The 27,075-nt window shown below is 42.2% G+C and overlaps 1 protein-coding gene across 1 annotated transcript in view; it reads right to left on the reverse strand.

Moving 5' to 3' along the window:
- The window catches only part of LOC115459561 (nucleoside diphosphate kinase 7-like), a 542,835-nt gene that overhangs the window by 322,348 nt on the left and 193,412 nt on the right, over positions 1-27,075 (reverse strand). The window contains exon 5 of the mRNA XM_030189374.1: positions 16,585-16,635. Within this exon, the coding sequence (XP_030045234.1) occupies positions 16,585-16,635 (51 nt within the window). The remainder of the gene's footprint in view (positions 1-16,584; positions 16,636-27,075) is intronic.

Below are 27,075 nucleotides of genomic sequence, written 5' to 3' on the forward strand. Positions count from 1 at the left end.
AGTTGGAAATTACAAAAAATAATTACCAAATTATTGCTGCTTCCTGGCATAACTGAAGAGAACTCACAACTCCTTTGTTTATGTAGAACATGGCAACCAGATTTGTCTTGATTAGCACTGTGATTCTGAACAATGTTCTAGTGCTGCAAAAGGGACCCATTTCATCAGGATGGTTTCAATACCCACTTTAATATGGTCTGAAGCAAAGCCAAAGGTCAAACTTCGGTAAAGGTAGAGTGGAAACAGTAATTCCATCAGAACTTTAGGTCCCATCATGACTGTAACTTTGAGGGGATCAAAATGGCATGACATATTGCAGCAGCCTTGTGGCTTAAGTGCCGCAAGTAGGTCTTCCTTGTGAAGCACAGGGGGAGCACTGGACCTTTTGGAAAGAGTGTATTATCTTCTATATTCTCTTTTGCATAAGGAAAGCTTTGGTTGCTCCATGTCCAAAGCAGCATCTATAAATGAGATGTTGTTTGTTGGCTGCATACTTAACTTTTTGAAGTTGATAGGAAAAAAAAATAAGATTTTGAAGGAGCTGGATTTTTTTTTATGTTCCTGAGGGAGAAAGATAGCTTTCCTGTTAATGTAGTCAGCAGCCACTCACTGAGGCATGGAAAACTCAAGCTTCCTTCTCTGTGAAGGTGAACTGCTACAACTACCAGACATTTGGCAATAACCCTGGTGTTAAGAAGATGACAAAAGAAATACCTTGCATTGTTTATGGATGGTTTGCAAAATGAAACATATTTCTTTTGAAGCCGCCAGGAGCCTTCTTTACAGATATAATCAACAGGAAAAATAGCTGCAGTGAAATCAAACGACTCGACTCGATGGTGACACAAAACCTCAGATGTGAGCTTGAGGCCTATATCTAGCCTGAATCAAGCTAATATGGAAAAATAAATCAAAAGCACTCAAACCCCTTAACTAAGAAGATTAAGATGGAAAGAAGTAAAGCTAATCCATGCAACAGCAACGGGACTTACATGACAACAAATAAGAACTGAGTGCTGAAGTGGTCATATCATTAAAGAGGTCCAGCTACATACAAAATAGGAGTCCGAGCAGGTCCTGCACAGAAGCAAAAGGCGGGAACAGGTAGATATGTATGGTAGAATTAATCAAAAACTTCTGGAAAAAGTTACTGGAGTACATTGGTCCTGCATTGGGCTCCATCAGTGACATCACCCATGAGTGAGTATTTATCAGTCCTGCTTGTCCTCAGAGAATCACAGATTCATTTTAGCTGTAATTTCTGCAGGTTTTCTGAGGTTATTTTATATATATTAAAAAAAACAACAACACGTAGGTGCTTATGTTGTTTTTATAAGATGGCCCCAAAATAGGTACCTACTTGCTCTTTTCACAATGAAAACTTTTTATAAAATGACCTTCCACAAGCAAAATAGACAAAGTGGGTTCTATACTAATCTGTGTCAGAAAGAAAAGACACCATCTTATCCCATGCTTTGGGTGAATAGACTATATGAAAAGCCCTGCAGTCTTCGAAGAATGGTAAACAAACTGCTTAGTGTACAACTGATGACCCACAATTCTTGTTGATAAAGGGCTAGATTTAGTATATGTTGCCAAACAATTAGTGCTAGATGGTATTCTATAAACGGTGCCTAATGATGGGCACCCTTTACAGAACAGCACACAGTGCTAGAATCCATGCCCAGATGATTTACACCAACTGAAATCAAGATAAATCTCAGCATTTAAATTAGGCACAGATTCCCCTAATTCCATAACACATAGTGCATTCTAACACCCCTGACCTGCCCATATCCCTCCCATTGTTATGCTGCCTGTTCAGATACACACAGAAACACTTAGGCGCTATTCTGTAACCGGGTACTTAAGTGTAGTTCCATACAGATCTGCTGTATTTGGCCAATTTCAGCACTTTGCTTCCATTATAATACTCTTCCATGCCATAACATCAGCGCAGAATAGCGCATAATGTTAGGCACCATATACAGAATTCTCTACATAAGTACATAAGTATTGCCATACTGGGACAGACCAAAGGTCCATCAAGCCCAGCATCCTGTTTCCAACAGTGGCCAATCCAGGTCACAAATACCTGGCAAGATTCCCAAAAAGTACTAAACATTTTATACTGCTTATCCTAGAAATAGCGGATTTTCCCCTAGTCCAATTTAATAATGGTCTATGGACTTTTCCTTTAGGAAGCCATCCAACCCTTTTCTAAACTCTGTTAAGCTAACCGCCTTTACCACATTCTCCGGCAATGAATTCCAGAGTTTAATTACACGTTGAGTGAAGAAACATTTTCTCCAATTCGTTTTAAATTTACTACATTGTAGCTTCATCGCATGCCCCCTAGTCCTAGTATTTTTGGACAGCGTAAACAGACACTTCACCCTTTCAACTCCACTCATTAGTTTATAGACCTCTATCATATCTCCCATCAGCCGCCTTTTCTACAAGCTGAAGAGCACTAGCCGCTTTAGCCTTTCCTCATCCCTTATCATTTTTGTCGCCCTTCTCTGCACCTTTTCTAATTCCACTATATCTTTTATGAGATGCGGCAACCAGAATTGAACACAATATTCAAGGTGCGGTCACATCATAGTAACATAGTAGATGACAGCAGAAAAAGACCTGCACGGTCCATCCAGTCTGCCCAACAAGATAAACTCATATGTGCTACTTTTTGTGCATACCCTACCTTGATTTGTACCTGTCCTCTTCAGGGCACAGACCGTATAAGTCTGCGCAGCACTAACCCCGTCTCCCAACCACCAGCTCTGGCACAGACCGCATAAGATTGCCCAGCACTATCCCCGCCTCCCAACCACCAGTCTCACCTCCCACCACCTGCTCTGGCACAGACTGTATAAGTCTGCTCAGCACTATCCCCGCCTCCCAACCACCAGTCCCGCCTCCCACCACCGGCTCTGGCACGGACCGTATAAGTCTGCCCAGCACTATCCTCCCCCCCTGCCTCCCACCACAGGCTCTGCCACCCAATTCTTATAAGTGATCACAGCGAAACAAAGGAATTATAACGTTCTCATTTTTGTTCCGTTCACAGGATAAATCCCTCCTCTCAGTACCCTTCTCCACCACCGCCAACTCCAGGCTCCGCTCATTCTGCCTCGCCTCACCCTATGCTTGGAACAACCTTCCTGAACCCTTACGCCAAGCCCCCTCCCTGCCCGTCTTCAAGTCTTTGCTTAAAGCCCACCAATGCTGCATTCGGCACCTAACCCTTACCGTTCAGTGAATCCAGACTGCCCCAATTTGACTGCCCCTATCGGACCGACCGTTCACTTGTCTATTAGATTGTAAGCTCTTTGAGCAGGGACTGTCTCTCTTTGTTAAATTGTACAGCGCTGCGTAACCCTAGTAGCGCTCTAGAAATGTTAATTAGTAGTAGTAGTTTTCAATTCCTTTCCTAATAATACCTAACATTCTATTTGCTTTCTTAGCCGCAGCAGCACACTGAGCAGAAGGTTTCAACGTATCATCAATAACGACACCTAGGTCCCTTTCTTGGTCTGTGACTCCTAACATGGAACCTTGCATGACGTAGCTATAATTCGAGTTCCTCTTTCTCACATGCATCACTTTACACTTGCTCACATTAAACGTCATCTGCCATTTAGACGCCCAGTCTCGTAAGGCCCTCTTGTAATTTTTCACAATCCTGCCGCGATTTAACGACTTTGAATAACTTTGTGTCATCAGCAAATTTAATTACTCCCACCTCTAAGTCATTTATAAATATGTTAAAAAGCAGTGATCCCAGCACAGAGCCCTGGGGAATCCAACTAACTACCCTTCTCCATTGAGAATACTGACCATTTAACCCTACTGTTTTCTATCTTTTAACCAGTTTTTAATCCACAATAGAATCCTACCTCTTATCCCAGGACTCTCCAATTTCCTCTGGAGTCTTTCATGAGATACTTTGTCAAACGCCTTCAGAAAATCCAGATACACTATCAACTGGCTCACCTTTGTCCACATGTTTGTTCACCCCTTCAAAGAAATGTAGTAGATTGGTGAGGCAAGATTTCCCTTCACTAAATCCATGTTGGCTTTGTCTCATTAATCCATGCTTTTGAATATGTTCTGTAATTTTATTCTTTATAATAGTCTCTACCATTTTGCCTGGCACCGATCTCAGACTCACCAGTCTATAATTTCCCGGATCTCCTCTGGAACCTTTTTAAAAAATCGTCGTTACATTGGCCACCCTCCAATCTTCTGGTAACACGCTCGATTTTAAGGATAAATTACATATTTAAGCAGAACAACATAGTAAATGACAGCAGATAAATACCTGTACAAATCCATCCAATCTGCCCAACAAGACATCCAAAGCCGCACCCTCCAGTCTGTGTAGGTTATACTCCTTTATGATTATACACTGGCATCACAAACAGGGCAGTGAGCAATTTACCATCATACCAACCACATTTAGGCAGTTATATATGATTTAACCTTGGAACAAAATATCAAAACACCATGCAAATAGTCCAAAGCGTGACTTTATTATTACAGTTGCGGCAAGATCACTTAAATCAAACTATACTGTGAGATGGTCACTACTGCCCGGACGTTAGACATTTTCCTGACTTGTGGGTACTAGATCCAGTGTCACCCCTTTCCTCATGGGTTCCATTACTGTTTGTCTGAGTAGAACATTTTGAAAGGCATCCATGATTTCTCTGTTTCTGACTGTGCAGATGGGAAATACAAATCCACATCTGGTAGGTTAAAACCTCCAAGCAACAATATATTCTCTTTCATTCTAAACCTTTGTATATCTATAACCAGATCTTTGTCCAACATCTTTTTTTTTTAAATATCTTTATTGAGTCAATGGTAGAAGTAACAATTACAAAAACAAATATCCAACACCAATAAAGAGAAAAAATACATACAAATTTAAAGCCACTTTAAAAGCCACCTCTAACATGTATTCATAGAGAAAAACTATTATAAACAAAGACCAATAAACTCAAAACTCCCCCCTTGACATTTTCTTGAATATCCCCCTCCCTCCAAGTGTACATCTTTATATGTTTTGGAGGTCCATAAAGAGAAACGTTCCATCTTCTCTTTCCAAGACAATCCATATTGCTTCCTCTTTTTCCCTAGTCTCTTGCATTTCAGCCACTTTAATACTGTTTCTCAGATACAGAATTACTTCACCTTCATCTTTTCGACCGTCTCTATCCTTCCTAATAGATTATAGCCTGGTATGGTTACGTCCCACTCACGGGAATCATTGAATGGTTTATAGTTTATTTTATTTAATATACCACCTTTCCTCACAGGATAACACAGTGGTGAACAAATACAATGAATAAAAAGAACAATTATGGAGAAAGAAAGTTGTTATTTGAACAGGAAAGAGGAAGGAGCAGAGGAAAGGTTTGGATAGGTAGTATCCAGTAGGACTGTGTGAGCTAGTGGCTCCCCAGACAATCATTAAAGCCCAACTGTATATTGTATGCCTTCTCAAAAAGGTAGGTCTTCAGGAGTGTCCTAAATTTGGGATACAAGGGTTTGAGTCAGATTGCAGAGAGAAAAGGAGTTCCAGAGGGAAGGGGCAAGCCAAAAGACTACTACTACTACTATTTAGCATTTCTATAGCGCTACAAGGCGTACGCAGCGCTGCACAAACATAGAAGACAGTCCCTGCTCAAAGAGCTTACAATCTAATGGACAAAAAATAAAGTAAGCAAATCAAATCAATTAATGTGTACAGGAAGGAGGAGAAGAGCGTAGGTGGAGGCGAGTGGTTACAAGTGGTTACGAGTCAAAAGCAATGTTAAAGAGGTGGGCTTTCAGTCTAGATTTAAAGGTGGCCAAGGATGGGGCAAGACGTATGGGCTCAGGAAGTTTATTCCAGGCGTAGGGTGCAGCGAGACAGAAGGCGCGAAGTCTGGAGTTGGCAGTAGTGGAGAAGGGAACAGATAAGAAGGATTTATCCATGGAGCGGAGTGCATGGGAAGGGGTGTAGGGAAGGATGAGTGTGGAGAGATACTGGGGAGCAGCAGAGTGAGTACATTTATAGGTTAATAGAAGAAGTTTGAACAGGATGCGAAAACGGATAGGGAGCCAGTGAAGCGACTTGAGGAGAGGGGTAGTATGAGTAAAGCGACCCTGGCAGAAGACGAGATGGGCAGCAGAGTTTTGAACCGATTGGAGAGGGGAGAGGTGACTAAGTGGGAGGCCAGCAAGAAGCAGATTGCAGTAGTCTAACCGAGAGGTGACAAGAGTGTGGATGAGGGTTTTGGTAGAGTGCACGGAAAGAAAGGGGCGGATTTTACGGATGTTGTAAAGAAAGAAACGACAGGTCTTGGCGGTCTGCTGGATATGAGCAGAGAAGGAGAGAGAAGAGTCAAAGATGACCCCAAGGTTTCGAGCTGAGGAGACAGGGAGAATGAGAGAGCCATCAACAGAAATAGAAAACGGGGGGAGTGGGGAGGTGGGTTTGGGGGGAAAAATGAGAAGCTCGGTTTTGGTCATGTTTAATTTCAGGTGGCGTTGAGACATCCAGACAGCAATGTCAGACAAACACGCTGAAACTTTGGTTTGGATGCAAGGTGAGATATCAGGGGTAGAAAGGTAGATTTGGGAGTCATCAGCATAGAGATGGTAGGAAAAGCCATGGGATGAGATTAATGAACCAAGGGAAGAAGTGTAGATAGAAAAGAGGAGGGGACCAAGAACAGAACCCTGAGGTACGCCGACAGGCAGAGGGATAGAAGTAGAAGGGGATCCACCAGAGTGAACACTAAAGGTGAGGAGGGAGAGGTAGGAAGAGAACCAGGAAAGGACAGAGCCCTGGAATCCAAGTGAGGACAGGGTATCGAGAAGTATGCTGTGATCAACAGTGTCAAAAGCAGCGGAAAGATCAAGAAGAATGAGGATGGAATATTGACCTCTGGATTTAGCCAGTAATAGGTCATTGGAGACTTTAGTAAGCGCAGTTTCAGTTGAGTGGAGAGGGCGAAAACCAGATTGTAGTGGGTCATGAATAGCATGTGAGGAGAGAAAATCAAGGCAGCGGTGGTGAACAGCACGCTCAAGTAATTTGGAGAGAAAAGGAAGGAGGGAGATGGGTCGGTAATTAGAGGGACAAGTAGGGTCGAGTGAAGGCTTCTTAAGGAGAGGTGTGACCACAGCATGTTTAAAGGCAGTAGGGACAGTTGCAGTGGAAAGTGAGAGGTTGAGAATGTGACAGATAAAAGGAATAAGAGCAGGTGAGATGGCATTAAGAAGGTGGGTGGGAATGGGATCAAAGGAACAGGTGGTACATTTTGAGGAAGAAAGGAGAAGTGTAGTTTCCTCTATAGTAACTTCAGGAAAGGAGGAAAAGGAATGAGGGGAAGGAGAGAGAGGGGAATGGACTAGTGGAGAGAGAGGTGGCGAGGTAGAGAATTCAAGGTTTATCTTTTGAACCTTGTCGTGAAAGAATTCAGCAAGGGTCTGAGGAGATAATGAAGGGGGAGTTGGGAGAGGGGGCACCTTGAGGAGAGAGTTCAATGTGGTGAAGAGAAGTCGAGGGTTAGAGCCAAGAGAGTTGGTCAGTTGGATATAATAATCCTGTTTGGCGCGTAAAAGAGCAGATTGGAAGGAGGTCAGCATGAACTTAAAGTGTAAGAAATCAGCAAGGGCCCGAGATTTCCGCCAGAGGCGTTCGGCGGAGCGGGTACAGGAACGTAGGTAGCGGATATTAGAAGTCAGCCAAGGTTGGGGTTTTGTACGCCTTATAGGGCGGGTCATCAAAGGTGCAAGTGTGTCTAAGGCAGAGGATAGAGTATTGTTGTAAGTAGAAACAGCCTCGTTGACAGACGTGGATGGTGCCACAGTAGAGAGGAGGTTTGAAACATGGGAGGATAGAGATGAAGGGTCAATATCGTGAAGATTCCTAGATAAATTAGATAAGATAGAACGGGACTGGGAGGGAGGAGATTTAAGTGTGAAAGTTATAAGATGGTGATCAGAGAGGGGAAGATCAGAGGCAAGGAAACTAGAGGGTGAACAGTTGGAGGAGAAGATGAGATCAAGACAGTGACCATTTTGATGAGTGGGGGAGGTGGAGCATAGTTGGAGATTAAAGGAGGATGTTAAAGCGAGTAACTTGGAAATATAAGAGTTGGAAGGATCATTAGCAGGAATATTAAAGTCACCAAGGATGAGAGAGGGGGAGGAAGGATCATGGAAGAAGGCAAGCCAGGCATCAAAGTCACTGAGAAAGGATGAAAGGGACTTATCAGGGGGACGATAAATGACCGCTATTCGAAGAGGCAGAGGAGAGAAAAGGCGGATAGAGTGGACTTCAAAAGGAGGAAAAACAGTGAGATTGAGGTGGAAGAAGGGGTTGAAATCTGGAGGAGGGAGAGAGAAGTAGTCCAACACCGCCCCTGCGACCAGCAGGGCGAGGAGTATGTGAAAAAAGATAACCGCCATGGCAGAGGGCTGCGACTGAAGCAGAGTCATCAGGGCAGAGCCTGGTTTCTGATATGGCGAGCAGATGGAGGTGACGCGAGATAAAGAGGTCCTGGATATAGGGGAGTTTGTTACAGATAGAGCGGGCATTCCATAGGGCACAAGAGAAGGGCAGAGAAGAGGAAGGGAGTAGAGGAATAGAGATGAGGTTAGAGAGGTCGCGGTGAGATCTGTAGAGTTGGGATAATAGTTGGTGAGGAGGGCCAGGATTGGGATTGATGTCGCCGGCTGAGAGTAAAAGAGAGCGGAGGAGAGTAGGAGAGGTGTGGCCACAAAGGCGTCGAAGGCGAGAGGTATTCAGGTGGAATGGGGAAGGCAAAATGGAGGGAAGAAAGAGGCGGAGATTAAAAGCCAAGAGGGAGGAAGAGGGTAGGATAGAAGGTGAGGTGATGAAGTCGATGGATGGGCAGTGAGTTCCTGTAGCGGAGAGAGGTAGGGGGTGAGGGAAAAGATTAGGAAGGGACAGGGCTAGGAAGAGAATGTGAATAGGGGCCATAAATGACTGAGGTACTTTAGCAACTGGGAAGAAGATTAGATGTAAAGAGAAAAATGCTCCTAGAGCAGAGGCCCTGAGTGGATCGGAGTGGACCTGGGTGTCACCCCGGAGAAGGCTGTAAGGATATGCAGATGAGCTGCAAGTCCTCCACAGCACATGAAAGGCAACCGGTGGTAGAGCTGGGCACCTCTCAGCTGAGGAAAGGCTTACCAGGCCGAAGCCAGCATTCCTCCCCCTGAGGGTCGCCTGATCCCAGCCAAAAAGCACCTGGAAACTCTGTCCACTTGGAGCGAGGGCCCTGGGAAGATCGGGGTGGAACGGGAGTCACCCCGGATACAGCTGTGATGAAATGCAGAAGGGCTGCAAGTCCTCCACAGTACCTGGTGGGAGCACTGGGCACCTAGAGCGGAGGCCCTGAGTGGATCGGAGTAGACCTGGGTGTCACCCCTGAGAAGGCTGTAAGGATATGCAGATGAGCTGCAAGTCCTCCACAGCACCTGAAAGGCAGCCGGTGGTAGAGCTGGGCACCTCTCAGCTGAGGAAAGGCTTACCAGGGGTTAGGCCGAAGCCAGCATTCCTCCCCCTGAGGATATGATAAATGTATTAAGTGGCTATTACGTTATTTGCTGAAAGGAAAGAAAACTGTCCTATCTGTAGGAGATTTAGCATATGTGTACACCCTTTGTCTGCCCATAAGTGAAACCTTGAAACCTCCATCCCTAGTTTAACAGCAGATTCCCAAATAATGCTAAAAAGGAGGTAATTTTTTGTGGTACTTTCCAAACCAAAACCAAGCTCATTGAAATGGAAAAGCAAGGAAAGACAGTCCCAGTTGTCATTCCTTAGCTCTTGCATTATGTAATAAAGCAGTGGGTTCCAAGATCCAGCCAATATTTTCCCAATATTCAATATCCAGATATAGTTTATTGACTCACTCTCTCTCTCTCTCTCTCTCTCTCTCGTCTTCTGTATATCTTTTTGCCTTGTCTCCCCTTTTTCTTTTCTTCTGCTAGTGAATTGCTAAGACAGTTTACTTTATTATTTCCCCCACTTATGTTACATTGCTTTTGCTGGGGGTGACTTCCTGAACTCACCTGCTCCCTGTTTGCCATCCCCATTTTATAGTTTGTGCCTATTTAAATATTGTCTGAATTTCTCATTAAGGATCCTTTTTCCTGTCACAGCATAATGCAGTCCATCATTATCTAAATATTGCCTCATTCTCCTATGTATCCCTGTTTGCTCAGAATTTGAGAAGGTAAGCCTGTGTTGGAAGGACAGAAAAATTGCAGACTTGGCTGGTATGGCTGATGAAGAAAAGAGATACAGGTTTGATCTGCCCAGCTGGAGGGGGTACTACAGAGGAAACCTCTGCAGCTATAGGGGAGGGGTGCTGCTGGCTCAGCCCACGCAGCCAAAGGAGAGGGGTGTTGCTAGCTCATCTCATGCAGCCAAGGGAGATAGAAATATCAGTACGTTTGTGAGGCTGTAGCTGGAAGACAACTTGGGGAGTCAGAGCCCATGAAGGAGAAAGTGCAACGAGGTGAGGAGGTTGAGTCTTGATCAGAGGGAAGAGCCAGAGACAGCTGAGGAGATTAAGAGTGAGACAGAGTAAGAAGAAGTTTGAGTCCATAGGAGGGGCAAGAGTAAGATATAAATGGGATTGAGGCTGGGCAAGAGTGAAATGGAGGGGGGCAGCTAACTCAAGAGGGGGCAAAACAAAAGTGAGCTGGATGAATTTGGGAAGGGGGTTGAGTTTTGGAAGGAGAATTTGAGCCTTTGGTGGGCAACAGTGAGCTGGAGGGAGGTACTAAGACCTTGTGAGGTGCAAGAGTGGGAAGGAACCCCACATCCAATCAGATTTTCAGGATACCCACAACGAAAACTGCATACAATGGAGATGCTGTATTTGCTAATTCATTGCATACATATTTATTGTGGATATCCTGAAAACCCAATTAGGTGCAGAATCTTCAGGTCAGCCCTGATCTAGAATGCATAATATAATATTTTTAAAACAAAGTAGCGTACTACATCTTCTTATAATGCATGCTACTAGACAAATAATCCCCCAAGGATACTGTATTAGTAAACCAAAACACAGAATACCCCTTCCCCCAGTCTTGAGCCCACCATTCTCTCAAGCCCGTCATCATCAGTGTCTTCCAGCAGTTTTTACATCACTCTCAATCAACCATACTCTCCCAAGTCCCTTCCTATCAGTTTCATTCTCTAGCCCATCCCCAACAGTCTCTCTCAACCCTCAGTCTATTTATATCATTCTATACAAAGAGGGGCATTTTCGAAAGGAACGTCCAAGTTCCGATTTGGACGTCCTTGCAAAACAGCGAAATCTAGGGGTAAGGAAACCCGTATTTCCGAATCAAGATAGACGTCCATCTTTCGTTTCGAAAATACCATCAGGGACGTCCAAATCCTTCAATTTCGCCGTCTGAGATACAAAACCACATACATAACAAGCCTTTCCTATGTCTGTACCAAAATCTGGAACTCTTTACCAAAAAATCTAAAATCTATAAACAACTACCTACAATTCAGAAAACACCTGAAAGCCCACCTCTTCAAAACATTCCTCCCTGACATCACTTAGATTAACAGCTATTTGTCAACACTTCTTATTCATGAACTTGAACTGATCTTACTGGAAACTGCTTTGACTACACCAGATGGAACTTGAACTGATCTTACTTGAACTGTTCTGATCACACCACATAGCCTCTAATATGTAACCTATTTTCTCTTAAATTAACTGTAAGCCACACTGAACCTACCACTAGTTTGAAAAATATGGGGTATAAATGCAATAAATAAAATTAAAAAAAAAAAGTGAACTATAGCAGCAATGAACGCAAGAAAAAACAGCCACTAAGTGCTCTTCGCGATATCAGCCAGGAAAGCAATAGATCAGGGGCACATCTGGCCAATGATCTGACAAAATGTCAGTGGTGGTGTGAAAGGCAGGCTGTGTTAGGTTCCCTGTAGTTTGCTCTCACACTCTCTTTCACTGGCTCATAGAGGCCCAAATTGCAAAGGAAAATCTGATAATTCTGAGGAGCAGGAAAATTCTGTGCCAGTTCTAAATTGTACAATGGTTCAGAATTCCCTTAGGACTAAGATTATGCATCTCAGCAAAATCACTAAAAAAATTCTTCCTCTTTCAACTTGCCTGTACAATTTTGTTATTTTCCTTTTTTTTGCTATATGTTCTTCATGCTGGATACCACAGAAACAACTGGCAATAAAGTTAAGTAATTCTGATGCATATGATCTGGGGCATTGTAAGAAAACAATTCTCAAAATACAATAAATTAAGAAATCAATGTCTTTGAGAAAGAATTGATCCAACTGCCTTCTTGAATCTTCAGCTGTGGCGATGTCATAGTGGAGGATAAACAATGTCACAAGTCTCATTGGCCCTTTATAAGTGGTTGCTAAGAGATCAATTCCTCCACCCCACCACTGTCAGTACTAGTTTTCACAGGTATGATTGGACATAAGCACTAGATAAAGAGAGTCCAGAAGTAAGGAGATGCACAGGGATGGGGAAGAGAGTAGAAATGAAGGTAAGATAGAGGGATCACAGACAAAGCAAAAGATGAGCGGAACACTGGGGCCAAAAAGTGAAGAAGAGGAGAAGATGGACAACAACCAGAAAAGAATGGAATGCAAGGGAAAGATGGAGAGGTAAGGAACTGAGATAAATATATAAACATATAAGATGTGACATACTAGGCCAGACCAAAGGTCCATTAAGCCCAGCATCTTGACTCCAATAGTGGCCAAGCAAGGGCTTTCCACATTCTATATGGATAGTAACATAGTAACATAGTAGATGACGGCAGAAAAAGACCTGCACGGTCCATCTAGTCTGCCCACGATAAACTCATATGTGTATACCTTACCTTGATTTGTACCTGTCTTTTTCAGGGCACAGACCGTATAAGTCTGTCCAGCAGTATTTCCCGCCTCCCAACCACCAGTCCCGCCTCCCATCACCGGCTCTGGCACAGACCCCGTATAAGTCTGCCCTCCCCTATCCTAGCCTCTCAACCACCAACCCCTCTTCCCCCCGCCACCCAATTTCAGCTAAGCTTCTGTGGATCCATTCCTTCTGCACAGGATTCCTTTATGCCTATCCCCATAATGGTTTCTGAACTTTTCATCCAGGAATTTGTCTAAAACATTTTTAAACCCAACAGTACTGTTTTGACCATATCCTCCACCAATAAATTCCATAGTGTAAATGTACATTGAGTAAAAATATATCTCCTTTGATAAATATAAATATGCTACCTATTAGTTTCATGGCGTGTCCTCGAGTCTTTGTACTCTCTGACAGGGTATGCAACTGTTTCCTATTTATCTATTCTGTGAGGCATGATAGAGAGCTTGATTTGTGCTATGCAGGGTTAAATTAGCTTACTCCTCCTCTAAGGGGTTCTAATTGTTCCTGGTAGGGCCAACCCAGAGGGATTGGGATACACCTGCCCTATTTCTGGGCTGATTCCTTGGTGAGTCATTGTTCTGTACCTTTCATTCCTTGTATCCTGTGCCAAGGCCTTGTTTCTAGATTCCTTGTTCCACTGCTTCTGAATTCCATTCCTGTTCTGGTGTACCTTGCTCCTGTGTGATCTCTTATCTTTGTTTGATTCTTGTTTATGGACAATTGCAAGGTATTCTACTGTTTTGAATGCTATAATAAACATCAAGTATTAATAAACTTGCCTTGGAAGTTACTCTATGGACTTTGCAATCTTTGCTTATACCAAAATGACTCAAAGTCCTAGAGGCCACCTGTGTCCCAGACAGGGTCCTGACTTGTTCCACCAAACTCATGATTTTACAGCCACCTATTACATCCCCTCTCTGTCGTTTCCAATCTCAGCTGAAAAGGCTAATCTGTTTAGCCTTCCATCTTGTATCTTCCCCTTTATAATTTTGGCTGTCCTTTTCAATAACTTTTCTGCATGGGCGTAGACTGGAGGGGGACGAGGGGGGGCAATGCCCCCCCAAACGACGACAACTGAATCTTCTTGCCCGCAGCTGCGAATGGGCGGGCGTAAAGGCAGCAGCAAGCAGCCTGGCTCGACTCCATCCTTCGCTTCCTGCCCTCTCTGTGCATCCCGCCTGCCCGAAAGGAAATGACATCAGAGCAAGGCGGGACGCAGAGAGGGCAGGAAGCGAAGGACGGAGTCGAGCCTGGCTGCTTGCTGCTGCTTTTACGCCCGTCCGTTCGCCGCTGCAACTTCAGGAGTGGAGTGAGCCAGCCTATCTAGTCCACTGTAAGTAAGGAAGCCATTTGGTTAATCTCGATTTCCACTCCCCCGCGCAGCCGTCGCCGTTCACTCAAAACACAGGAAGCAAACCTGTGAGCTGCTGCATCCACGTTGTCGTTCTTGGTAGATGCTGTGAAGGGGGAGAGAGGGGGGAGGGACACACTGGATAGAATTGGATGGAAAAAAACAGGATGGACAGGGGAGAGAGGAGAATTGTTGGACAACAGGGATTGATGGAGGGGACAGGTTTTTTCCCTTCCTTCCTCCATATTAGCATATTCATTTGAATATATACATATGCAAATGAATATGCTAATATGCTCCGCCCCATTCTTTGCCCCCCTCCAAATGAAACAGTCAAACTACGCCCATGCTTTTCTGGTTCCTTTACATCTTTTTGGAGATGAGGCGACCAGAACTGCACACAGTACTCAACATGCAGTCATACCATGGAGCAAAACAGAAGCATTATAATAGACTCTATTTTATTCTCCATCACTTTCCTAATATTCCTGTTTGCATTTTAATCACTGCCATGCACTGAAGTGAAGATTTCAATTCATTGCCTACAATCAAGTCTATATTCAAAGCGATTTAACCAGCTAGAAATAGATCCTAGTCGGTTAAATTAGCAGTTTAAAGCTAACCATTAATTTTCAGCAGCACTTAACCAGTCCGGACTAGATTCTGGACAGCCATGACTGCGTCTAACTCTAGGCACATCCATTTACGCTATGTAAAACTTGGTGTGAATACCAGCGCCTAAGTTAGGGCAGAGCAGGTGTATTCTATAACTGTGCATGTACATTTTCAGAACGACCATGGTGTGCCCATGGCCACGGCCCCTTTTTGGCAGCATGAATTTACAAGCACCACTTTACAGATTACGCATAGCAAGTTGTATGCATAAATTCTAATTAATGCCAATTAGTATCAATAATTGCTTGTTAAGTGGTAACTATCAGCACTGACTGGCTTAAGTAATTAAATTGCGCACACAAATCCAAAATATGACCGAATTTGCATATGTAATTTCGGTCGAGTTATATAGAATCTGGGGTTTAGTGCTGTTGAAAATAACCAATTAGTGCCTCAAAAAATGTGGGCTTTTAGCCTAGATTAGAAGACGGCTAGAGAAGGAGCTTGATATAGTGACTCAGGAAGTCTATTCTGGTGCAGCAAGATAAAAGGAATTGAGTCTGGAGTCGGCAGTGGAGAAGAAGGGTACAGATAAGAGAGATTGGGTTCCTGGGGAGGAGTGTAGTGAGAGATAAGAGTGGAAAGGTACTGAGGAGCTGCAGAGTGAATGCACTTGTAAGTCAATAAGAGGAGTTTGAACTGTATGAAGAAATGGATAGGGAACCAATATGAGCATAGCGACACTGGCGGGAATACAAGTCGTGCAGCAGAATTTTGAACAGATTGAAAGGGAGAGCGATGGCTCAGTGGGAGACCTATGAGAAGCAAATTGCAAATAGTCTAAGTGAGAGGTGATAAGAGTGTGGATAAGAGTTGGTAGTGTGCTCAGAAAGGAAGGGGTGAATTATGATATTATAGAGAAAGAAACAACGGGTTTTATTTATTTATTCATAACATTTATTATTCCCAAATAACCTGAAATAGACTCAAGTTTTTAGCAGTCTGTTGGATATGTGCAGAGAAAGAGAGAGGATTTTTTTTCTCAAAATTAGTCATGTAAAGATTAGCAATTGAGGGCACCATAGTACAAACACATTGATGTCCCTCTTGTTGATAGAAAATTTTGACAAAAATTATTTTCCTTTAAAGCAATCTCAGCTAGGGATATTATAAATGAAACTGGTCTTCTCCTTAAATGTGTATTCTAAGCAATGCTTCTTGAATAACATTTAGGGCCTCATCCTGGGGAAAATTCATATACAGAGACTCGATATCCAAAGTGGCTAGAATACAGTGGGGCTCTTTTTCAAAGAACTTAGCCTTACAAATGCCCGACTGTAATGCCATGGTAAATCTGAGATTAGCCATCATAAAGTCCTGCGTTAGAATACGCTAAGCCAGCGGTTCCCAAACCTGGTCCTGGGGGCACCCCAGCCAGTCAGGTTTTCAGGATATCCACAATGAATTTCATGAGAGAGATCTGGATGTAGTGGAGGCAGTGCATGCAAATATCTCACATGAATATTCATTGTGGATATACTGAAAACCTGACTGGCTGGGGTGCCCACAGGACCAGGTTTGGGAATCACTGTGCTAAGCCCAGATTTCACTGCACCTTAGTTAAAGGACCCCTTAAATACTTACTGGAGAAAAGGTTTTGCATGGTGGTCTATGTAGAACTCCATTGCTTGATCCCTAGAAGAGATTTAAAATAAATGTATTAAATTACTAAATAAATACATTTTTGAATAGTACTATGTTTCATCTCAATTAAAAATCTGTTGCATTACAGTCATAACTGCAAATGTTATTTTACTTAAAGCCCCAGATTCTATAAAGGTCACTCAAATTTGCAAACGGATCCCAGATCAGAACTCAAAATAATTAATGGGCTCCAATGATTTAATTATTGGAGCTAACAAGCACTTAATTGGCATTAATAATGATTTGAGCACTGATCTGGCTACGTGTTTTTCTGTAGCAATAGGCACCAAAATTGGATCACTCACAACTCAAAAGGGGATTTGACCATGGGAGGGGAATGGGCGGGTCAGGGCATTCACAAAAGATGTGCACAGTATTGCAGAATAGCGAGGATCCGCACCAAAAATTGAACACCAAATTCAGTGCTCAACATTATTCTATAAAGAGTGCTCACTCTGGAGCACCCTTTATAAAACAGCAATAAACTCTGAATTTTACTGGCGCCATTTATAGAATCTGGCCAAAATGTATAGATTAATAAGACTGCAAGCAGAAACATGTCACTCTATTACAGAAACTTTCATCCAAAACCACTTAACAATAGGACAATTTAGCAGGTGAAGAAAATTATTCACTACATGGGGAAAATGTTCTATTAAGGCAAAGCAGTGGCATATTTATACTAGGTGCATGTGTTGCACATGTGCATGCACAACACATGCACCTAGTATAAATATGCCACTGCTGACAGACCTAAATATGCCACTGCTGACGACTCCCCCCCCCCCCCCTCCCGCCCATACCTTAGAATCATCTCTGCTGCAGTCTTCACTTTGGCAGCAGCAGCACTCATAGGCTACCTGTGGCCTGCACTGGGACTTCCTCTCTGAACCATCCTGCCCCTTTTGACACAACTTCCTGTTTCGAAAAAGACGGGATGGTTCATACAGGAAGTCCTGGTACAAGCTGCAGGCGTCCTATGAGTGCCGCTGACCGAGTAAAGACAGTAGCAGAGATAATTTTAAGGTACTGGCGGGGGGGGGGGGGGGGGGAGAGGGGAGATGCACCCCCTGTACAAAAATTCCTGGCTACGCTACTAAAACAGTTATACCTAGTTGAGGCTACCCCAAAAAGCTAAGAGTGTTTTAAATATGTTCTGAACAGTTATCACAATATGATCTACTAGTATCACATGACAAAAACCTGTAACTACCACCACCACTATGTTTAGCAACCAAAATCACAAATACTGGGGATAATTTTCAGAGGGATTTGCACAATTAAATGGGCATTTACACATAGAAAAGGCCATCTTGCTTCCTATGCAGATAGAAGTATGCGTGCTCTCCATAGCACCTGCAACAAAAAATTAAAATGCCATGAAGCATACAACTCTGCCTCCATGTGAATGGGGATATAACCTTCTCTTTCTAGAAACAAACTCCCAAATGCCTGACTAGGCAGGGATGATTATATTTATGAAGATCCAGGAGCCCCAAGCCTGCCAAATACCCCAAAGCATTCAGATAGGGTCTTTTGGCTTTTTACCACTCCAACAAAAATAGTAAATATCCTATGAAATTTGTGAATATCCTTCTTCAGAATTTTTAGGGGAAAAATTTGCAGAATATAAAGCCATCTAGGAAACGCCACCATCTTAAACAGATGAATCCTCCCATGGATCCCGAGAGGCAAATGTTGCCAGCCTGATAGATGTTCCACTAAATGAGAAATATTATGATGATGCAGCTCCAAAAGTTTCATTGGTAACCAAACACCCAAGTAACGAAAAGATCCATTAGCCCATCTCAACAGAAAATGACCCATCCAATCTAGTCGAACATGCTCCAAGGAGGTCAGTGCCAAGGACTTCTGTAGTCAAGATAGAACAGTAGAAAGGACAGAAGCAGCAGTTTCACCATAACATGAGTGAGCATAACAAGAAGAGTAATTTTGTAGGAACCACAGGGTATTCTACAGTCAAGTGATGTTTCTCTTTTGCAAGCCCATTACTTCCAGAAACGGATCTGTCCCGGAATTACTTTCAAATTTTGTGGATTTCTTTTTAAGATGTTTTGTTCTGCAGACACAGTCATATATTTGTGATTCATTGCACATGATTTCAATTTTAGAAGAGTTTGACAGTGACCTTTCCAATTTGATTCAAGTGACTATGGACATAGAATCACTATATACAAATATTCCTCAGCTCGAGGCCTTGATTGTCACAGAAAAAAACATTAGCAAATCGAGATACCTATCGACGAATTCTTAATATATTCATTTTGACTCTAGCAAATATTGCCCTTATGAAGAATTATTTTATTTTGATGGGAGTTTTTATCAACAAATTAAAGGCACCACAATGGGAGCCTCTATGGCCCTCGATATAGCAAATTTATATGTTGCAGAATTGAACAAACTATATCTTGCACAAAATCCTTTTGAACTGAATATCTGCATGTACAAACATTATATTGACGACATTTTTATCCTTTGGAAAGTGACAGTGGCTTTACTTACCTTTTACAGTTGGTTCAATAGTAGAGATCCCAACTTGAAATTTAAAATGAATTATGATCCACACAATTTCATTTTTAGATATTTTGATTATTTTTTGTCTCCTGCATTATTATTATTATTATTATTATTACATTTGTATCCCACATTATCCCACCTTTTTGCAGGCTCAATGTGGCTTACAATTCATCGTGGATACTGGAAATAGAAAAGAATGTACATTTGGTTTTACAGCAAGTTTTGGGTACATGATGGTGAAATACATAATATTGGAAATAGAAAAGAGTATACATTTGTTTTAGCAGAAGTTTTGGTTACATGATGGTAAAATACATGATAGTGTTAAAGCCATAGACATTAGGTGCATGATAGTGTGAAAGCAGAAGACATTAAAGAACATTCCTGGGTATCTTAAAGAAAGTAGAGTTACGCGTGTTGTTCTTTATGATATATTTTGTCGAAGAGATAAGTTTTCAAGAGTTCGCGGAAATTGGTCATTTCGTAGACCGATTTCAGGTTACGTGGCAGTGAGTTCCAGAGCTGTGTGCTTGTATAGGAAAAGGTTGATGAATGCATTGATTTGTATTTCAAACCTTTACATTTGGGAGGATGAAGATTGAGGAATGTGCGGAAGGATTTTTTTGCATTTCTGGGTGGTAGTTCTATTAGGTCCGACATGTAGGCTGGGGCGTCGCCATGGATGATTTTATGGACCAAGGTACAGAGTTTGAACGTGATGCGTTCTATGAGTGGGAGCCAGTGTAGTTTTTCGCGAAGGGGTGTTGCACTTTCGTATTTTGGTTTGCCGAATATAAGTCTGGCTGCCGTGTTCTAGGCTTTTTGGAGTTTTTTGAGTATTTGCTCTTTGCAGCCGGCGTAGAGTGAATTACAATAGTCCAGATGACTAAGTACCAGTGATTGTACCAGGTATCGGAAGACAATCCTTGGGAAAAATGGTCTGACTCGTTTTAGTTTTCACATTGAATGGAACATCTTTTTAGTTATGTTTTTTGCATGGTTCTCAAGTGTTAGGTGTCGGTCAATAGTGACTCCAAGGATTTTTAGGATGTCTGAGACTGGTAGACTTAGATTAGGTGTTTTGATGGTGGTGAATTCCTTCTTGTTGTATTGCGAGGTGAGTACTAGGCATGGGTTTTTTCAGCATTTAGTTTCAGTCGAAATGCATCTGCCCAGGAGTTCATAATGTGTAGGCTTTGGTTGATTTCGTCGGAAATTTCTCTTAGATCGTGTTTGAAAGGGATAAAGATTGTTACATCATCAGCATATATGTATGGGTTTAGATTCTGATTCGATAATAGCTTAGCCAAGGGTGTCATCATTAGGTTGAATATGGTCGGTGAAAGGGGGGATCCCTGTGGAACTCCACATTCAGGTGTCCATGTGGCTGATGTTGTCGAGTTTGATGTCACTTGATATGAGCGGGTGGTTAGGAAACCCTTGAACCATCTGAGAACGTTACCTCCGATTCCGAAGTATTCGAGGATGTGTAATAAAATTCCATGGTCGACCATGTCGAATGCGCTTGACATGTCAAATTGTAGCAGTAGTATGTTGTTGCCGTTTGCTATCAATTGTTTGAGTTTGGTCATAAGCGTGACTAGTACGGTTTCCGTGCTGTGGTTAGAGCGAAATCCTGACTGGGAGTCATGCAGTACTGAGAACTTGTTTACTTACTCTGTGAGTTGTTTGGTCACCATGCCTTCTGTTATTTTGGTGAATAGGGGAATGGATGCTACTGGTCTATAGTTCATTAGTTCATTAGTATTTTTCTTTGCATCCTTAGGTATGGGGGTGAGTAGAATATCACCTTTCTCCTTTGGGAAGAGTCCATTTTGTAGCATGAAATTCACATGGTTAGTTAGGTCCATTATAAATTGTTGGGGGGCCGACTTCATGAGGTTGTTCGGGCATATATCTAATTTACAGCGAGATTTGGCAAATCTTTTAAGTGTCTGTGAGATAAGATCTTCTGGTAGTATAGTGAATTCAGTCCAGATCCTGTCTGCTACCGGAACTTTGTCTATTACTGAGGGATAATTTGTTTGGATGGTGAGATCATGCTGTCATTTCTTTTTATTTGTGTATCTCTGAAAATGTGGTTCAAGCACAGACCATTTCAAGAATGGGGTTGGTGAGACCAAATTTTACAACTGATGATTTAAAACAAGCATGGATGCCATTGTTAACTTTTGACCAGCAGAGTCTGTTAGATGATTTAGTAGATGAGTGGTATGATTCTTTTGGTCCAGCTTTGGACACAGTAGCAAGATTGAGGGAAGTATGTTTTAGAGATGGCTTACCTCTCGGGTATCTATTTTTATACATGAACTACTTATTACATCCACGGATTGGTCTGCATTTAAATGGATGGTTAGATCGCCTTATAAAAAACTGTTGTGGGTAGAGTGTTTAGCAAATCATACCACTATAGACGTCATATTAGTAGTAGCATTGAGAATAGTAGGTTTGAAGTGTTAAGCGGGAGTTTTCATTACATGCTATCAGTACTTATATTTTTGAAGATAACTAAGCAATGACAAGTTTCAAACATGTTTTTTTTTTTTTTTGTTACATTTGTACCCCGCGCTTTCCCACTCATGGCAGGCTCAATGCGGTAGGCAATGGAGGGTTAAGTGACTTGCCCAGAGTCACAAGGAGCTGCCTGTGCCGGGAATCGAACTCAGTTCCTCAGTTCCCCAGGACCAAAGTCCACCACCCTAACCACTAGGCCACTCCTCCAATGTTGCTGTACACACAAAAATTTTTTTTTAATCTTTTAGGTATTACAGTTTAACTTTAAGGGGAATACTTTTGTATAAACCCCTTTTAGGCACCTGGATATTAATGATGTCTTTTAAGTTGTTAAAGAATTGAATATTATGTAATCGCATCTTACATGGAAAATAGCACTGCACTTTAGCTCCACTGATACACAATTTTCTGTAAGTAAAAAGTTTCATTTTATATCCTCATATGATTTATATATTTATATATCTATTTGGAGACATATTGTTTGTATTTTATTTTAACTATTGTTTGTTTTTATTATGATGATTGAATATGAGATCTTTATATACATGTTTTGCACACATTTTTTATTTTGTAATTCTTATCCCTGACGCAGCCCCGAGGGCAAAATGTGGCCACGTTGGGAAATCATGAGAAAACTCCAGACCGCCCAAAATACAGCAGCTAGACTCATTTTTGGCAAATCACAATTCGAAAGCGCAACACCACTTCGAGAAAAACTTCATTGGCTCCCCATTAAAGAACGTATAAAAGGGGGGTCACGTGTCACCATGCTGCGGGGCAGATGCTGAAAAGCTAAGCTCCGTGCTCATTCCCTCAAAAGCCCAGCAAACGAACTTTAAAACGCCTCCCAAGATACAGGGAAAATACAAGGAGATAGGGTAACTAACCCTGGAGATATTCTCTGAAATTTGGGTCATCAGCTTGAGAGAATGGCGATAAAAACAGTCCGTAAGGATCGGGAAAGAACGAAACTACCGACGAACAAAATGGCGGAGCCCAACAGTCCAGGAGAGGCATCGGCGGGGTCGGCATGGGTCGCTGAAATCACTGCCGAAATCAAAGCGGCGGTGGAAGCGGCTCTGGATAGCAAACTACAACAAATATACGATCGAACGGAGGAAGCGCATGAAAGATTAGACTCGGTCAGTCTCGAGCTGGATGCGGGCCTACAACGTACCTCCGACCTGGAAGATCAGGTGGCGACGCTTCGAACAGACAATACAGCCCTGGTACGGAAAGTGCAGGACTTGGAGTCTCATATAGATGATCTCGAAAACCGCAGCCGCCGGAATAACCTGAGGTTGGTGGGACTGCCGGAAGACATCTTGGAAAAAGATCTGCCACGCTTCCTGGAGGAATGGATACCCAGAGAACTCCAACTAGAAAGCAGTTTCACTACCTTTGCGGTGGAGAGGGCACACAGAATCGGCCCACAAAGGAATGCTGGCTCAAGACCGTGAATAGTAATCTTTAAAAGCTTGAATTTTCGTCATAAACAACAAATAGTGAACGAACTAAGGAAAGGAGGTCAACTCCAATATCAAGGTAAAAAAATATTGTGTTTCCAGGACTACTCTCAAAATGTACAACAACTGCGGAAGGCATTTTCCCCGCTATGTACGGAACTGTACCAGAAAAAAATCAGATTTGCGCTGCTCTACCCCGCCAAACTTAAAATTAATGAGAATGGGGTTACTAAGATCTTTGAGCAGGTGCCAGCAGCGAAGGAGTACGTGCAGAAGATACTGGCGGGCCAGATGGGAGAGAACAGCAGAGAAGCTACCTGAGACTTCCAATGGTTTGTACATTTGTACAGTAGTAAGACCTGCAGGACATGTATGCTAAGACCGTACTTTTGAAGAACTGTGAGAAGTAACAGCATATAAACAATTATAGAAAGGGGACTGAGAAATAAAGAGATGAGGATATTGCCAGGGGGAAATACAGGAGGCAGAACCATGATGGGGGGGAATGATGGTGATATGAAGTGATCCTCTAATGAATAGGATGGATGGGATATGGTTTGGAGGGTGGGGGGGGGGGAGAAAGGGAGGGGGATAGGGGAGGGAAAGAAGGGTGGAGGGGCTATTGTATAGATCAGATAAGAGGGAAAAATGTTTATTATACTATGACATCTAAGAAATATGTACATATATGTGCTGTAAGAAACCTATATAATGATGGAGGAAGGAAATACACGGGTTGGCTGCAGCTGGGACAGCGACCCGAAATGTTTAGAGGGGAAAGTATGCGAGTAGGAACTCAGTCTAATGGAGAAACATGAAGGGGTTAATATTATATTCATGGAATGTGGGAGGAATTAATTCTCCGATAAAGAGAAAGAAAATATTAGGAGCATTGAAAAAAAAAGGAGCATCAATTGTTATGCTACAAGAAACACATCTCACAACACAGGAACATCAAAAACTTAAATCCTGGTGGGTTGGTACAGTGATAGAGGCGTCAGCAGTGGGGAAAAGAGCGGGGGTGGTAATATTATTTCACAAATCACTGCAGGTGGAACAAGAATATATATACTGTGATCCTGAGGGTAGATATATCATAGCTAAGGTAAAGGTTAATGGAGTGAGGAAGATACTGGTCAATGTCTATGCCCCTAATGTATATAATAAAACATTTTTTGGGAAATTACTTAAAAATATACAACGGATCAAACTACAAGATCAACAGGCTCGAATAATTATAGGAGGAGATTTTAATACAGTAGCGGAGCCAGGGATGGATAGAACGGGGAATTTGAGTACAAAACAAGGGGATCACACGAAGGGGATACCACTTATATGTGACACACTTGCAGTAGTTGATATCTGGCGAATTTTAAATCCAGATATTCGAGACTACACTCATTACTCCCGAGCACACCAAACACAATCTAGGATTGACTATATACTGGTAGATGAAAATGGGGTTACTGAAATTCGAGAAGTGGGAATAGATCCCACTATCATATCTGATCATGCGCCAATATATATAAGGTTTCATAACATAGGAACACAAAATCAAACACGTAAATGGATGTTCCCCTTAGACTTATATTATGACAGAAATTTTCTTCCTTATATTAGAGGAAAATGGAATGAATACAAGAAACATAATGAGGAACATATCTCGAACCCCATATTATACTGGGAAGCGGCTAAGGCGGTGCTTAGGGGATTCATAATTTCCTATAGTAGTCACAAGAAACAAAGTAGAGAAAAAGAAATAATCCGCCTGGGGAAACAATTAGTCAAGCTAAGAAGGACATATAGATCCATAGATCAGAGAGCGATTAGAGAACAACTGATGACCACACAGATACAACTGAACACACTAATACATCAAAGGGCGACAAAGTCTGCTACATATTATCAATATCATCTCTATAAATTTGGCAATAAACAAGGAAAATTTCTAGCGGGATTAATTAGGAGAAAGAAAGGACCACAGAAAGTTTTGGCATTACAACAAGCTTCGGGGAAAATAGTTCACTCAGATGAAGAAATTAGACAGATATTTTTAACATATTATACTAAACTATATAATCCAAATAGTGATGAGCTGCTAGATCCGGCAATGTACCTAAGTAACGTAACTATGCCCCAGATAACAGAGACTCAAAAGGTGAGGATTAATAAGCCCATTGAAATAGATGAAATTACTACAGCAATTAAACAAAGCGCCCATCATAGAGCCCCAGGACCTGATGGATATCGAGCCGAATTTTATAAATTACTCGAACCAGAAATAGCACAATCACTTATGAGTTCATTTAATAGGGCAGTGGAACTGGAAGAACTCCCAGAGACATTGAAGTCGGCAGATATAGTGGTATTCCCAAAGCCAGGGAAAGACCCTAACAGACCGGAATCCTATAGACCGATCTCTCTAATCAATTATGAAACAAAATTATTCGCAGGGATTTATGCCAATAGATTAGCCAGGATATTACCAGACTTGATAGCAACACCACAGGGAGGATTTATAAAAGGGAGGCAAGTAGTTAAGAACATAAGGCAAATATTAGCTTCGCTAGAAGCGGTTAAAACACAGAAGGTAGATTCACTGGTTATAAATTTTGACGCCGAAAAGGCATTTGATAGAGTGGATTGGGGGTTTATGTTTAGCACATTGGGAGCATATGGATTTGAAGGACAGTTTGTACAAGCCATAGCCACGTTATATAATACACCATCAGCTAGGCTATTTATCAATGGAGATTATACACCGGCAATAGAGATTCATAGGGGAACAAGGCAGGGATGCCCATTGTCCCCTTTACTTTTTGCTTTAACATTAGACCCCCTGATTCGGACAATCCTAACAGATACTGAGATCACAGGAATAAACATTGGAGATCGAGAATTTAAAATCTCCGCTTTTGCGGATGATCTATTAGTACATGTGGCCAGGCCGAGGGAGGTACTACCAGTACTATTGGACAGAATCAAGGAATACGGATCCTTTTCGGGATTCTTGCTGAACATGACAAAATCAGAAAGTATGCCTACTAATGCAACGATCCCAGAGCGGTGAGAAGGGGAGTTTCCGTTAAGGTGGACTATGGGACGTCTTAAATATTTAGGAATTATATTAACTGCGAACCCACTAAAAATATATCGGGAGAATATAGATAAATTACTACAACATACTAAATATACATTGACCCAATGGCAGAATTTGCCGCTAACGCTGAGTGGTAGAATCAGCTTGTATGGTATGGTGATCTTTCCTCGGTGGCTATATGTGTTGCGGCAATTGCCATTATATATACAAAATAGTGATATGAGACAGTTACGAAGGATGCTGTCCTACTTCTGCTGGGGGGGGAAAAAACCTAAAATTGCATTAGAGAAATTAATGGGAAATTTGAGACTAGGAGGATTGGGAGTGCCAAACCTTAGAGGGTATAACTGGGCATGTTTGATAAGACATTTGGCAGACTGGATATTAGCATCGGATGACTACACTTCGTGGCAGCTGGAACGAACTCTATTTAAACCATACCATCCATACTATTTGCTACATGCGGCCACCAAGGAAATCCCGTCCCAATGGAGGAAACATATATTATTAGAACCGATGAAACGAACTTGGCAATATTTGGTAAAATTGCTGGGAGGTAACCCCAGACACACTGATCTCTTACCCTTGATAGGGAATGCAGAATTTGCACAGGGTCTTACATTGAGCAGATATGATAACTGGGCCACAGCGGGGATAATAGTGGTGGCAGACCTATATCAAGATACAGGAGAGTTCAGAACATGTGAGGAATTGAGGAGGATAGTGGGGGAGCAAAACATTGATTGGTACTCATATTTACAGGTAAAGACATACACAACTAGACTAACTACA

The sequence above is a fragment of the Microcaecilia unicolor genome, unplaced genomic scaffold, assembly GCF_901765095.1.
Source record: "Microcaecilia unicolor unplaced genomic scaffold, aMicUni1.1, whole genome shotgun sequence".
Classification (NCBI taxonomy): domain Eukaryota; kingdom Metazoa; phylum Chordata; class Amphibia; order Gymnophiona; family Siphonopidae; genus Microcaecilia; species Microcaecilia unicolor.